The sequence below is a fragment of the Macadamia integrifolia genome, chromosome 5 (genome assembly GCF_013358625.1).
Source record: "Macadamia integrifolia cultivar HAES 741 chromosome 5, SCU_Mint_v3, whole genome shotgun sequence".
Lineage (NCBI taxonomy): Eukaryota > Viridiplantae > Streptophyta > Magnoliopsida > Proteales > Proteaceae > Macadamia > Macadamia integrifolia.
The window spans coordinates 37,773,756-37,790,438 of record NC_056561.1 but is presented as its reverse complement, the minus strand read 5'-3'; the positions used below and the strand labels follow the sequence as shown (position 1 = coordinate 37,790,438).

Here is a 16,683-nt window from a genome sequence, read left to right as displayed (position 1 = left end):
CCTTCCCAGTACTGATGCTATAATGACCATGGAAGCCTTGATTCTCTTAGATTTAGTTCATCCATTCTATTTCAGAGTATTGCTTGAATGTTTGGATAATCACAACCTTTTGTCAGAACCGGTGTTGTTTATTTCTGATTGGGAACTTCAAGTCACTCCATTGCTGCTCCAAGAGAATGTCTTGCGTATTTTATTATTAAATGGACTCTATTTTATTTTTCCAACAGAGATTTCCTGTAATTCTTAAAAGAACATCTCTTTCCAAATGGGCCAATAGAGCTGTCATGATAAGCTAACCAAGATGACCCAAGTATCTACCATGTGACAGATTTAGTGAAGAGAATTTAGAATGAAACTATAAATGAATTGATACATTTCCAGCCAAAAAAGGCGGTTTCACTATGCAACAGACTAATTAAGAAAGGGGTGGGGTAAAAAAACAATTTGAATTACATTACATGGTGGAAACTATTTTACACAAAATCAGCACACGGGTTAGTAGCAAGGTGGCCAGAATCAGAGCTGAAGCTTTAGATGTGTCGAGCACGTTGAATTGCTTCTTCCACGCTGTTCATTTTCCAAGCATGTGTCTGCCTAATTTGCAAACTTCGATGGAGATGCAACAAACATCATCAAGACCTTTCTTATAAAGAGGAAAATTGAGACTGTCTACCTCTGTACTCTTGGCCACCTATTCTCCAAGAGTATCAAGAAGTATATCAGGTCAAGCTCGAAATTCCATTTCCAGTGTTTTCTTTCTTTCTGTTGCTCATGAAACATGTGAGCCTTGGACCATCATTCCATCAATGTAATACGTTTAACATTATCTACACGAAGGCCTTCTCCTTTAAACCCAATCTGGAAATTGAATCCATCTTTAGAAGCGAAATCCATACTTGAAAAAAAGGACACAAAAAAACGAGATTGAATACCTCGCTTTGGCTACTATCAGAGAACCAACGTAATAGCACTCCGAGATGTAAAACAGCAGGAATTAACTTGAAAAGTAATGGGGTAGTCATCTGCATAATGGTTTGGTAAGCGATACACATCTTGAATCACAAACAAGCTAGCTCTGGAATAGACGAGTCACAAATACAAACAAGGAACTGAATATTGATTGTACTAACCCCTTTTCTTATGGCAGATCAGCTATGCTCTCCTATGAAAATTTCTAATTTTGAGAGACTTCCAATGAATATTAGAAGTAATCTAGTCCAAAACCATGTTCAAGATGCATTTTTTGTGTTCATACCTGCAATATTATGAGTCCCTGCACACATTTAAGTGTGCTCATGTACCTATTTACACCATCTCTAAACACATTTATAGGTGAGGGTGTGGAGACTGCCACTGCTTCCAGCCTATCTGATTGACCTAGTGGCAGGGTATTCAGAGAAAAAGTTTCAAGATACTCAATGATTGAACAGTAACTTCAAGGGTTTCCTATTCAAAATTATGTTACATCCAGAAGACCCTCGGCAATAAAAGCATAAAAAGGGGTTGCCAACAAGACCTACTTTCCCTTTTGTTGCACCACACACACACACATGGGAGCATTCACATAGCAGCGTGGATGAATGCATCCTGAAAGTCTTTATCACCATGATCAGGCTTACAGATAACATTGTAACAGTGAAGGCATGATTCAGTTTTGGGCTACATACCAGACTAAGAGCCGTTGTGCCAAGAAGCAGCAGATACAACTTACCCTGCAGAATGAATTAACACATCGTCCAGTTGGGTACATAACTAATAAAAAGAGAACCAACAATTATTTGTGCACGAATGGTTGTATGAACATTCAATGTGCATAAACATTTTATTGACGTTACACCATATGAAACCAATCTGGTTCTTATTAGATGACGTGTAAAAATTTACCATTATTTGATTCCGTGTGCTCATGAATTATACATTACTTGTTTTATATAAGCGATGTAACAAGGGCACTGACGCCATCCAAATATTTGTTATGCAGGAATCAACAAACTGAACTAACATGGTCAGGGTGGTCACTAGTTCTCAATGAGCACGCAGATCCAAATTTGATACCATAGAACACTAACTTGACACCACAGAACACTTACTTTGCAATGGTCCATTTATGTGTGTTGGGTGTGTGTGTGTGTGTGTGTGAGAGAGAGAGAGAGACCTCCACCATATGAAGATTAGAAGCACGACTAAGAAGAACAAAAGAGAATTCCCCAATCTGAGCCAGAGACATGCCCACCTACACAGATATGCGAACCTGAAAGTTGAAATCCTTTGTCCAATGCAATATGGATCATGGCAAGCAAAGATATTGAAAAATGTTTACCAAAAAAAGATAATAACTAGTTATAGCTTACTAGAAGTGAGGTCTTGTTGTTATAGCCAAATCCCTTGACAACTATCATGACCACAAATGTTTTTATTATGATCACCAAAATAACAGCTGCCAGTAAAATATCCACATGGTTCCAAAGGAAATGGACATCAATCAGCATCCCAATGCTGGAAAGAAAAAGCGCAGCGAAGAAGTTGCGAATTGGTTCAACCTGCAAAAAGCAATGCAGTAGGTGTTGGTGCACATCTCATCCAAATTCAACTGTAATAGATTTCTCTGCTAACAGCACTACATATTCACATAAGCAGATAATCTACTACGGAACACAGAACAATAGAAGGTTAAAAAAAAAAAAAAAAAAAAAAAAAGAATCTATCACCCTTAATAACAGAGAAATACTAGGTTCATTGCTTTGGACCCACTTCACAAGGTTTAAACCTACAAGCATAGCTGGGAGTGAGTTGGCTATCTATCTACTTGGTTGGATCAGAGAGCACTTGACTTCCTAAACTTTCTGCCCAGTCTTATTACTTGTTGATCAGGTCACTTCCATACTTGCAGGGCTTTTTTGTGGGGGCTTTTCTGCATATTGGAGATCTTACTATATCACCTTTTCCTATATATATATATATATATAAATCCTTCATAAAAAATATCCCTGAATTCATATGGTGATCTTGGTAATAACTAATTAGTATCTACGATGAAATGCATGATATTGGTCCATCACAGCCATGTTAATTTTTCTCCAAGCCATTCATAACTATAGTATGATGTAGGATGATTTCCAGTAATTAAAAGCATTGCTACATATGTGAAGACAAAGTATAGCATTGATTCAAGATAAAATAAAAGAAGAAGAAAGAGCATTACTACTATCATGAAGGAAAGGCACATGAATTAAAAAAAAAAATAAAAAAAAAAAAATAAATAAATGTTCGACTACACTGCAGAAAGTACATAGTAGCAGCAAACACCATACCATCTACATAAATAAATGAAATTGTCCTACTTGATACATTTAATAGAAAACAAGAAGGAAAGGGTCTTACTTGTTCAAGTGTATGTTGAGCAAGATCAGTTGTGGATATCATCACACCAGCAGCAAAAGAACCCAGTTCAAGGCTTAGACCAAGTTTGTCGCTACACTGAAACAAAATAGAACATCCAACTCAGAAATTTGTGTTACATGAAGTAGCAGACAAAAATATTTCCAGAAATCCATGAAAAGAGACATCATACTGACACTACAGACATTTTTGTGGAAGGGATAACTGTGATGTAGGATCGAGCTCAGAGAAGAATGGTACAGGCAATAGATCCTATTTGAAGAAGTTTCTTCACCCATTAATCATATATCTATGTTAATTCGTAGACATTACACACAACCAATACAGTGGCCTAAGAAAAATCCAGTCCTGCTGTCATGACAAACAACACATCAACAGCCAATGCTTCATGGTTTCGAGACTCAAGGTTAATTTAGGGACCATTTGATCAAGTGAACCATGCTAGGTTTGAGCGTCATATATGTTTTCAAAATAATTAAATTCGCAATTCCCTGAATGGTTCAAAGTGAAGTGATATAAATTGAAAAATAAAAATGTTTACTTTACTTTGCCTATTTCCACTTACTCCACTTTAACCAAACAGAGCCAAGGGACAGATGAAAATGGGGACAAGAGGATCGTGCCTTAATATGCAAGAACTTCTAAAGAGCAGGAAAAATCACTGCACCGAAAATACAAAATGATAATGCAGATAAGAAGGGGGGGGGGGGAGGGAATGAGGACAAAGTAAATGAGTATAACAGAACTAAAGAAATAAAGATAGTGGTCCAAGTATTAAGAAGTGCAACCTTACCGAAGCCACAAGTAAACAAAATGCAACTGATGCCAGTTGATAGAGTTCATTGGTCTGCACATATAAGATAATGATTATAAATTACATCCAAGAAGCAACTTAGCATTAGAAGAAATCATAAAGTTTAACCTCAGGAATCTTTACCTGTGATGATACGCTTATCATCAGCTTAAGAAACCAAGGTACACAACTGCGAGACAATATCGACAAGATTGCCAAAAATGTAATCAAGAGAATCAACCTGGTCAAAAGAAGGATAAGTTCTAACAAACATTGTTTTGTCACAAAATATTGTCAGACACAAAAATATCTCAAGTCAGGAGTTCAATTTCACATTGGGAAGAAGACAACATATTGCAAGAGCTAATTAACTCTCCCACAAATAAGTAGCAACTGTGCCTATTAATGGACATTGAGTTCATCTCAATATCCACACACACACACACACACACAAGCACAAAAGGCAAAAACTTGTTACCTTAAGGGAGAGAAAGCATGTGCACCAACACACAAAAGGCAAATCAGTATCCACAACACCACAAGAGGAAAGTAACTAGCTCAGAATCCAATCTAAAAATAGTTCCAAACACGAGGAGACCAGGACTAAACAAACAAGAGTGGCTAACGAGAACATGTACTCAATATTCATATATAGAACTCAAAAGCCAATCTAAAATTAGATCCAAACAGTAGGGGACCAGAACTAAACAAACAAAAAAGAGCCAATGAGAAGCATTTATTTCTTCCTGGTTTTATGTAGAGTGCCAAACAAATACTAGTTAATGAGAAAAAGCCTCCAACCATCAAGGAGCAGATTTCCAACCACAACCCCAACCATCCGCCACCCCAACACACACACAAAACAAAAACAAAAAAAATCCAGGGCAACAAAAAAGACAGAAATGGCATCACGAAAGTATCAAATCTCCACTTCAAAACAAATAAGACCCCCACTCAGACTAATAAAAAAGAAGAACCGTTCCAATGTCCATTGAAGTTTCCAAAGCATGAGGTTGTTCAAAATTTTTCATTCAACAAGGGCTTTCCAAGGCATATACTCACAAGAACCAATATTGCCCTGGAAAGTGGAAACAGATGAGAACACGATCTTTTAGTTAAAGATGCATTCAACAAGAAATCAAAACTTGGGAAGGCAGAAAAATCCAAAAGAAAATACAGATGCAGCTATATCATCTCCTTATAAGAATTAGCAGACAAAAATATGTTCACTTTCCAACACTGTAAAGGCCGACTCATTATCCGAGCTGTGGAAGGCAATAAAGTACAATTATGGAACATTTGCATACAATGGATGCTAATTACTCCATCGCATGTCAAATGACTCAACGCCAAGGCTCTCATTGATTAAGTGACAAAGAAATTATACATTTGGATTGAATAAACAGATTTTTTTACTCATGACTTAGTCATGGATATCACTCCTTGAAGAATCCCAGAAGTACCACCCAAAATCGGAAGCAATGCAAATAGCATGCCCACAGCACAGTCCTGCTGAGAAAGAAAACTTAGAACTCATGCATGACAATCTACACATGTTTGGTCTTATGAAGATCAAAAGATGTACCCAAGTTGTATGATCCAGATCATAGTTGTCAAGGTGACACCTTGGCATCCATGACACCTTCAACACCTTGGGCCACCTAGACGCCGTGACAATTATGATCCAGATGATGAATTAATAAAAAATTAGGTAGTTTGAATCCCAGTTAGAATCAGCATTCTAAGGGGGCATCTGGAGTGCTGCCCCAGATGATTGAGATGCTTGACGGTTCTCATGGCTGTTCCATAGTTGTTTCTTGGATGGGTCCAGGAAACTTCAGTTGCCTGACAGTTCCCCAGGATGTCCCGATCCCAAAAACATTTTTGTGGATGTTGGTTAAACTAATTTTAGGGAAAAACTAAATGTCACCACATTTGGTTACATGTAGACTTGTCACCACTTGGCACATGGCAAACAAGGATGGATATGGGTGGGTCCATATGAAAGATGACCTTACACAATTCTCACTGGTCAAATTTCAGCCAGGAACAAGCACCCAAACTATCTAGTAGCATTTCTGTAACTCTCACCTCAAACTCCCTTTTGTGGCACTTACACTTCTTTTTTGGGGCCAAAACTGGAACATTGAGGTGGGAAAATTGGGGTCCTGTGTACCATGGACCCATGCATGTCTGATGTATCACAAGTGGTAAACGCCTAAGCGTCACCAACTGTGGTGATATCTAGTAGGACTTCTACGGAATGTCATTTATGAGAAAATATGGGGAAAGTAGTTTGATACCTGCAGGATAAGGGTGCCTATTGTGACTTGACCATGAAGGGCATTGATACTATTTCTTTCCATCAAAAACTTCAAAACCTGCAAGCCAAATAAGATGATATCAGATGTTTCTTGAACGAGTTACATACTAAATCATAATTTCTTCCTTTCAAGTTAGGAGCAAGACCTACTCTCTTGAACTAGCTAATTATTCGTACTCAACCATGGATTTAAAACCCTTACATCCCACTATCCCAGCTGTAGCTTACTTTCCAATGCAACCGGGTACTGATGTCGTATTGACTCAAGGGGACGCCACCAACTAATCTTACTTGTTTCTATTACAGTTTGGTGACAATGCAGCACATCAAGTCCAGGGATGACCTATAATAAGGTTGAAAAGTGAGTTGAGGATCACGGTCACATGTTTTGCCCCAAGGTTTTAGTGTTGGCTATGGAAATGCTACAACCTTCCTTTGAAGGGCCTAGGAGCTGCAGTGCAAAAGCACTCTAATTAGTTAATGTACAGGGGAAACAACAAATGCCAAACAACCTAGTTCGTATCTTGATGCTAATAAGCACTCAGATCAACGTTAAACTAATGCTAGTAGTTTTGCATTGCAGTCCCAAGCATAAAAAAATGAGAGTTGCATCAGGTTAGCAGCCGGCATTAAACCTTTGGGCAAATGATGCAGATGCACAATTGTAGACCAATCCAAACCCATCTGGGTATCCAGAAGGAGATGAATTGGATCCAATTTGGGTCTTTGGCTAGTAGGGTCTTTTAGGATTTTATTTATTTATATTTTGGAATTAATATGCAATAGTAGGATATAGCTATTAGGATTTAGTTTTCAATTAATTTGAGTTTCCAAATTAGAGTAGGTTTCCATTTCATGTTGGGTTTCTTTTATTATTTATACCATGTCACCAATTGAGAAGACAGATTTTGAAGAATGAATTGGATTTGGTTGTGGTGTGTGCCTACATGGCTTGGCAGCTTGATGGAGGGGCTTAGAGGAGAGAGGGGAAATCAGGATAGCAGGGGAGGGAAGGGGAAGCACACGTTCTTACAAAGCACCACTTCAACTAATTCAAAATAAATTCACTCTAAGTTGTCCATCGGTTACAACCTATATATAGTAAAATAGAGACATGAAATTAGAAACTATTGAGATGTGGTATCCAACCTTAACTAGGAAACAAACATAAAAGGAAACTAGTGCAAGGAAGAAGTCCTAACTCCTACGCTCAAGTAAAACATGGAACAAAAGGCTACTAGGAAACTACTACTTAGTTCCAACCCTTGTTGGACCAAAACCCTGGGCTGGATCGGTTCCTTTTGGCTCTTCGCTTCCAAAGCTGGTCATGCTAGTCCAACCAGGTAAGTGCAGCCTTATCTGCATCACAGCCCTTGGCTGTGTGCGATTCTTCTCCCCCCCTCCCTCTCTTGTGAGATTCTTCTCTCTCCCCTGCAACTCTGAGTTCATCTCAGGGATTCTTCCCTTTCCTTCCCAACCCTCCACCAGAAAACCATTTCAACTAGAGTCAATAAAATTTAAGAACACTTTACAAAAGTGGGTGAGCAAAGATAAAAATATATTATCTTCTAGGCTTTAAAATTCAGAGGATAGAATCAGCCACGTTGACCACAGAAGAAAAGACACCTAAATCAAGTGAATTTGATGCTTCAGACAAGAAACAGAAAAACTTGACGATGAAATTATGCATCCTTCCACTGGATCACAAGTTCTAATAGATGGAACCAGATAAAATTGGCTGTGCCCTATCAATCAGAAATGGTACATTACTGCCGTTCAGTCTGAGAGAATTTAGAAGGTGAAAATGAATTAAGTGGCATTGATAAGCATTAAAGAAGCAATCATTTTCTTAAAAGACAATCTGAATCACTGCCAGCTAGGAAATTTGAGTTGTACAAGAAAATGGAAAAGGATAAGGCAACAAGACCTGAAGTGCACCCTCAGGTATCTTGTCTTCAATGAATAGCTCAAGTATATATCATTTTCAATATTATGTATGCCAATTATGTATTCATAATTTATATCAGGATCTCTGTAGCCCACTCATACACCAATAAGGTGAAGTGATATGATACAGATCAAAAGAGCTAGCGGAACAAGGGGTGGTCATAGAATGACCTAGGGAAAGGATGAGAAAAGATATGTTGCTAGGTAAATAACAAATAAGACTATATAGAGTGAGATTGCAAAATAGGATTCCTGTAGCAAACCCCATTTAGTTTGGATAAGGCTGAGTTGAGTTGAATAGTATATGAGGGTCTATATTACTTTTTTGATAGATGAGGATCTGTAATATTTAATATGTGGAAACAGAGAATTTCTGATCTGCTCCACCATAATGTAGCTACACTTCCATGTGCAGAATTACCATAGAGATGCCAAAACCATTTAATATGTGGAAACAGAGAATTTCTGATCTGCTCCATCATAATGTAGCTACACTTCCATGTGCAGAATTGCCATAGAGATGCCAAAACCATTTCATTTACCAAGAATACATATGAGCAAGTACATAAACAGGCAGGATTCTAGGAAAAAGCACTAGATAGTTACCACTGCTGTTGAAGACATTGATAAAAATGCACCAACAAACATCCCCTCTGAAGGTTTACCACCACATAACTGCAGAAAGCATGCAATTTCCCAGATCAGTACTGCAAACAACAAGAATATCAAAAGACAGTAAATATTAGCTCTCTAAATATTCTTCAAACATTAGAAACCAAAGTTGGTAGTAATTTACTTCCCAGAAGCTTGGAAAATTAAGAGCTTGATATAAGAACAAAATATTACATACAAAACATTTAACGACTTCCAGAACAATGTTAAGAGTTCAAAAGCCAGAGTAAATTGTTTTTAAGTATACAATACCCAAACAGATACCACATTACTCAAATTTTGTAGCAAAGAAATGGAGGATCAAGAGTTATTCATGCCATTCAATTTTTCATAAAGTGCAAGATGCTAAGAAAGAGATTAAGAAAATAAAATAAATTGAACAAAAGATCAGAAGAAAACATGTTGCTCATAAAAATATTCATATGCCAAAAAGCATGAACTCATAAATTGATATTAATTGTAGGTGAAAGAACTGGCTTATAAAGAATATAAGGGATAGAAGAGAAAAATGCAAGTTCAACTTTACAACAGACAACAAAGTTATTCAACTTTTATATTTCAAATTATTGTTCTTTTATTCAACATGGTGGAAGAGTTCTCTGTGCAAGTGGAGAAGAGTCCCAAAATTAGGCAAAACCTACTAACTCAGATAAGGTTGGGGAAAGAGATTGGGCGAGGAATGCTTAACTAATTATAGGGTAGCGGATATGTGATATTCAATACCTAATCTGGTATGTTGTAAATCCTACCCTTACCACAGGATAGATCAGGCAAAAGGTAGAACCTTCATCAATGATTGGACAGACACTACCATCCATAGGAATTCCTTTCCGTCTCAAACTAGGCATTTGAAGTACAGGTAATGAAGAAATCTACACAACTAAGAATCAACCAAATCATGTCTATGAATCCTACATTACTTGATATCTTCAAGTTTCAAAGAATAGGATTGGGTGTACTTGTTTGCATAGAAGAGCCAACTCTTACCCTTTCTAGTCAAAAAAGGAATGTCAATAAGCAGTTCATGGTACTTCAAATAACAGGGTAAAGTAGGCCTTTCAGTTTTTATCAACATTTAAGTTGAAAACTTGTGGTCAGAGATAAACAATAAAAGTCTTGTTTGTAAGTAAAAAATACTCCTGCCTATAGTACAACTATATATTTCTTAGGAGTCTCTCCATGGTTGAAAGTTAAACATGGTATGATTCAGAAAGAACACACCCAAACTAATCAATAGAAATATACATACCGAGGCAGTTATACCACACAAGCACATAAATAGGAAAATTTGGAGCAGGCCTCCTAGAACAGCAACAGCTTGGACAACTCGAAGCTGTTAATGTGAAGGGAAGAATCTGAATCACATTTCTGGATATAATTTACAAGTTTCAAAAATGAGAGACAGCACATGAAAAAGAGCATAAAGCCATAAACCAACCTTTGTTACAGAAAACTCAAGTCCCAATGCAAAAAGAAGGAAGATCACCCCAAACTGAGCTACCGTTTCAACCTGCAAGACAAATCGGCATTAAGATGGACAGAATTAGCAACCATATCAACCGATTTGCATTTCCATGCTTGAACACATAAAGATATATATAACCATGGTTCTAAAGGCCGATACTATTTATCTAGAGAGTGAACCTAAATGCAAATAATTTCATTTCTCACTAGGTTGACCTCCTTAAAACTGTAAAAAATGGTTGTTTTTTCTTATCTGGATCCTAGGTTTGCAGCTGTATTTTTCTATCATTTCCAGAAATTCCATTTAAAACCCATAAGTTTTACAAAACATAAACATGTCAAACTATACAAGAAATAGTTCCACTTCCACAGGGACCAAAATCATGAACAAAACCAACATTTGGATCCTTGTTCCAATAACATAAGTCATAAACCAACGAGTCACAAATAAATCCAATGTGAAATGCTAAACATAGAAATAACACTGCAAGAAAATTTCCTTTTATACAAAACCTATCTGGCCACTGACCACAAAAACCGAAGTAAGCATACAACTAGAATAATAAATCTGAAAACGTTTAACAGTTACACAGAGTTCTTTATTTATCATGTCATAATAAGCAAACATGTGGCAGTCAACAGGCCATACAGAGACAAAATTACAAGGCCAAATATTCAGAAGACTTAGGTTATAGCTCTAACGAAGAAAAGCAACATACCTGAACCAATTCGCTGACCAAACTTAACCCGCCTGGTCCAATAACAGATCCTGCTAGCAAATATCCAGTAATAACCTGCACATTTTTGTTATTTAGTAATTAAGTTTTACTAAAAGAAAAAGAGAAAGAACTCCCATATGGATGTGAACACACTCCATATGGGAAGATGAATAAAACTAGCATATCCAAGTAAATAATAATGCCCATACTGGTTGTCCAGCACACGCAAAAGCAATGCCACCAATGGCTGCAGATACAATGACAACTACAAGATCTGATATCAATCTGTAAAGAAAGTTCAGGAAAGCTGACAAGTCAACGTTAGTAAAAAATAAATATGATGATAACGGAAGGTATGGAATTGATACTCTTACCTTAAGTCCAACCGTAGCACAGGATATTTTGATTTGGGATTAGAAATAATAAACACATTGTCCTGAAGAAATGCAGCCAAGATTTATAGCAAATCTGTTAACCATTGAAGTAGCATATATAATGCATGCATGCAGACATGGACAATGTCACTTAACAGTTGAAACACGCCCAAGAACAGTGCAATAAAGAAAATATTACAATAATAAAAATGAAACATACCCTTCTATCTATTAATGTTGGCATATCTTCTGCTTGATTCTCGTTATCCAAATTAAAAACATCATGAAGTTGAAATGACCTAACAAACAAACAACAAAGAAGTATGAAAATTCAAATGAATTCAAATATCCCTCATGCTACTAAAAACATCAAACGGCCTCAACTGAAAACCAGTACCATTACCATTTATTGATTCGCATGATATTAAAAAAAAAAAAAAAAAAAAGCACTTACTTCTCTTCCTTGGTCTCATTTTTCTTGGGCTTGATTCTAGCAACAGTTTCCAGAACTGCCTGACAAATAAAAACACAAAATAGTATTTAGCAACAGAAACAAGCAAACTCCACCCCTCAGCCTTGATTGCATAATTATTTTATATTTCAAAACCACCATATGCTCATCATGATTCAAAAACAGATTTGCATTGAGTGGAAAGGCTGAAAGGATTTGCACGGCAGACTGCTAAAAGATGGGAATTGGATAGGTCTTAGTAAGTGGTTCCATGATTACCATCAATGGGTGTGGCTTGATCTATTTTGGGCATTTGATTTCTGTTTTGTATCTTGATTGTATTGTAATAGTGTAGGGAATGCTTTCGCCGGTTTGGGAACATTTGGAATAACAAACATGGTACACAAAGAGAGATGTGGGAATAAATATTTCATTGCTACTTTGGACATTAGTATTTGGGCATTTGTGCACCCGCATAACTAAAGCCTTAGACCCTAAATATTGGGCAGATGAAGAATGACGATCAGCAGGGTGTGGAATGTTTCAGTAAACAGAATATACATTCCATCAGGCTAATTCATTCTGCAGGGCTCAATGAAGAATGAGCCGATAATGGTTTAATTGTTTTTTTTTATCTTTATTGTATTGAAATAGTGTAGGCCTAGATATGTAGGATAGTTTTCAAATTGGTTTGAGTTTTTAGTTTTGGTGCCAGAAAATTAGTAGTATTTTATTTAATTTTTATTAGTGGGGCCATTGGCATTCCATATAAGGGAATTCTAATAAAATTTTAAATAGTAGATGAAATGTAGAAGCTGGTTAAACAAGAGCCGACCCTATAGGAGGATTGATATTCCAGTAGCTGATAGAATATCCAAGAAACTTGCTGTCCAGAAATCCAGATTTGATGGTGTCGCAAGAAACTAGTAACAGAAATTAAAGATGAAAAAATAAACAGAAAAAGTAGAGAAGGAGAAGAAAATAGATGGGGAAGGGGGATAGGTTGGGTCGAGCATCTCACTCTTCCCTAGGGCATCTCACCCATGAAGTCTCTTACAGTGTTGCATCTCACAGTTTTCCAGCACAAAACTTTTTTTTCTTTTCTTTTTTTCATTCAAAATCGTTGGCTGTAGATCAGCCTTCTTCCTTTATTTAAAAAATTTAAATTAATTACAAAATAGGGTCCTTCCTTGCATGGAAAGGAAAAGGATCCCCTTATAATTTGATATTATCCTATTTGGAAACTAATTACAAATCAAATAAAATCCCACCCTTTTACAAAGATAGAAACCCAATTAGAATTCTTACTTTCTAAAAGTAAAATCTAAAATTAGAAACTAGCTAGATAATATCTTCCTAACTATTACAAGGAAATATGAAAATGGAAACTACATCAATCAAAGATTTCCTAAAATCTTGCGGCATAACTCCTCCATGCGAGCTGGCCATGGGGCCCACGAATCAAGAGAGAATCTTCTTCAAGTCTTCTCCACATTATAAGCTGGCAGCAGGACCCATATTGGATACTGTTCACATGAACAGTACTCGTGAACAGTAAAGAAAATCTCTTTTTTTTTTTTCCTGAAGTTGATTCTCAGCCCTCTTCTTCTCACACTTGACTTCTCACGCTTTGATCTGCATCAAGATGGCATGGAGATCTTGTGGGGCCATTATTAACTGCCATAAGAAAATCTTGTTAACCAAGTAAGCATTCTAGAAGGGTCCTATTATATTAGATTTAGTTTGTATATTTGGAGCTCTATTACTTGGCTTAGGGTCCAAAAATCTATAAATACTGATGCTCTCTCTCTCTCTCACCATTATTTCCACTTTATTCACTCACCTTCTTTCATCACAAGCTCCTAGAATATCAAAACCAGCAAGCTCTTAGCCCCTTGGTTTGTCAGGAAATCTCCTCAAAACCATGGTTTAAGATCTTGGGGAGATCTCGCCATATCTCTCTTTTTAGATTTTTTGAGATGAGATGACAAGCGATACACAAAATCAACCATATCTTGACCGAGATCTTGCCAAATCTCGACCTCATCTTGTCGAGAAACAGCCCAGAACTCACCTCTCTTGCTACATTTTGAAGAAAAAAAACAAGCATTGTTGATGGGATTATGGTGCTTTTTCCTGCCAAATTTCTTACTTACACTACATGTAATATATCAAAATGTGTTGTGTAATATGTATTGTACCAATGTAGTTATGTGGCTTATCTATGTCCTTTCAATGTATGCGAATGTGACTCATCTGTCATCACTTATCAGTCATTAATGTTAAATGTTAAACAATTAAGTAATTATCCATGATGTCTTTTAAATTCTTACGATTATTTACACTTTTTAAATTGGTTATATATGTACTAACTTCTAAAATCATTAGATGGTGTGTCAAGTGTGGAATGTGGATTGTGGAATAGAGCAAACTAGCCTAGGGTCTGAAGATTTAGAGACTACTTACATAGGGTACAAAGTCAAGTATCATTTGAGGTTTGATTGTTAAAAAATGATGTTTCCATTATGTTTAGAAGGCCTAAAATAGGATAAATGGAAAGTTTTGGGGGCTACAAAGACCATATGGCCACCGAGATCAACCACCAAGTCGACCGGGAAAAAATGCAATATCTCGGTGAGATCTCGCCAGATCTCTCTTTTTTGGCTTAGTGAGATTAGGGGCAAGATCGAGATCTTAAAACTTGCTTAAAACTGGCATGTGTTGCACCATTCATAGTTCTAATTTATAATCAAGTATATAGGGTTAGATTGGTTGATTGGTTGCATCACAAGTAAGAAGTTAAGAGACTCCACCATTTCCATACGAGCAGCTCAACCAACATAGACAAGTCAATTTGTCATAGTTAATAATGCAAGCACAGCCCCTATCAAATCTAACTCGAACTTGACTGAAATGTTTCTACTTAGTTTCCAGTTTTTGCATAGTCAATTAATTGTGTACCAATCTCAATGCCAGGTATTCGGGTAACAGGACAAAGATTGTGGCTACATTACAACCAAAAACATAGGTGAAGTTATAGAACAGGACATTCATCAGAGAAGAAGATTTAGCATGCGTGCAAAGTACACAAACTCAGTACGGCATTAGCTCATGGAAACAGATATAACTGAATTGGAACTCAACTAAGATTGCCATAGATTCTATAGCAACAAGGAGTTGATTACTATTACAAGAAGGCTAATTGCATCTAGAAGCCAATATCTCGCTGATGTGAAGGCAAACAAATGTGTTCAACAGTCAATTTAAGATAATCACTTCCACAGTAGACTATGCATCCAATATTTCATTACAAAAAGTCATAAGCGTGTTGTCCATAAAAATTTGAAAACAATCCTCAAGGAATACATTTACCAACCTGTTGTTCGATAACACTGTTATTGAAGCTGCCGGCATCATCAGTTTCTGCAAACGAACCACAATTCAGGTGCCCAAAACTTCATTTCATAATTAATATCACTTAGTACCAGTACCAGTACCAGTACCAGTACCAGTAGCAGTGAAGTTTGTTGTTGTTTTCAAGAGTTTAGTTTCAAAGGGGCATTCAATCAGTAAAGATCCATAAGGTGTATGCATTTTTTCACAGGAAATAAGTCCCCAAAACTAAGACGTAATTACCTGAAAAACAAATTCTTAAATCTTAACTGAAATAAAAAGAAGAAGGTAACAGAGAGAGTGGAGAAGAGGTCAGATCTGCAAACCTCCGGACTGTTCATTATCAGGGAATTCCTTCTCCAAGGCGCGATCGATCATACCAGCGAAACTATCCTCCCTGGATCTGGGACGAGTGGCATTAGAATCAGTGGAGTTGAAGTCGACCGAGGCATCCAAGTCGGAGTGGAGGAGAGACTGGGAGAGAGAAGGAACAGAAGCAAGGGAGAGAGGAAGAAGAGATAGAAGGAAGACAATGAGGAAGTCGAGCAAATTACAAGTACTCCACCACGTCATTGCAACAACGTCCGCCTGTCGCCGAGTAAAGGTTGGGCGCAGGCAGAGTAACAGTAAACCTCTCTAAAAATAGTGACTACTGAGAGAGGAGTGTTGAGTGGTCGTTGTTCTACAAAAAATGTGTCAGCTCGACCTGACAGTGACTGCCTTCCATGTGTGTGCGCGTGTAGGAGAGAGAGAGAGTTGCCAGTTGAGGCTACAACTACCCTTTGATTTGATAGTTGATAATCCTTTTTTTTTTTTGGGAAAAAAATGCTGTTTTCCGGTTCCTGCTTTAGACATAGGGCACGCGAGAGTACCACACTGACAATGCTATGAATTCAAAAATTGCTTCATTGGCTTTATATTGGTGTAAGCTATAAAATTAAAATTAGGTAACATTCTCAGCTGTTTTTCGTGGGGTTAAAATTAAGATGTGTTAATTGGCTCAGTTTTCGATAGGTTCAAAGGGATGAGAAGGTGAATTGAAAACAAATTGGGAATTGACTTGGCTCTGTATTTAGATACCCAAGCTAATTAAATTAAATTTGGATCGGTTTCATTTTCAATTCAGTTATGGAATATGGTTTTAGTTT

General features: G+C 37.0%; 1 protein-coding gene across 2 annotated transcripts; it reads right to left on the bottom strand.

The window, feature by feature from the left end:
* Positions 1-334: 334 nt before the first annotated feature.
* LOC122079077 (K(+) efflux antiporter 4-like) lies at positions 335-16,387 on the bottom strand. Of its 2 annotated transcripts, XM_042645321.1 has the most exons (20): positions 15,862-16,383; positions 15,519-15,565; positions 12,146-12,204; positions 11,912-11,990; positions 11,692-11,753; positions 11,527-11,602; positions 11,318-11,392; positions 10,573-10,644; positions 10,384-10,467; positions 9,069-9,137; positions 6,496-6,573; positions 5,613-5,701; positions 4,337-4,433; positions 4,193-4,246; positions 3,382-3,477; positions 2,352-2,540; positions 2,156-2,233; positions 1,668-1,712; positions 933-1,022; positions 335-858 (listed from the first exon to the last, which is right to left on the bottom strand). In XM_042645321.1, the coding sequence occupies exons 1-20, from the start codon at positions 16,106-16,108 to the stop codon at positions 796-798; spliced, it is 1,749 nt and encodes a 582-aa protein (XP_042501255.1). In that variant the 5' UTR covers positions 16,109-16,383; the 3' UTR covers positions 335-795. The 2 variants fall into 2 exon arrangements, 1 of the variants encoding a protein (XP_042501255.1); XR_006140263.1 differs by having other exon boundaries at positions 800-858; positions 933-1,712; positions 15,862-16,387.
* Between the last annotated feature and the right edge of the window lie 296 nt (positions 16,388-16,683).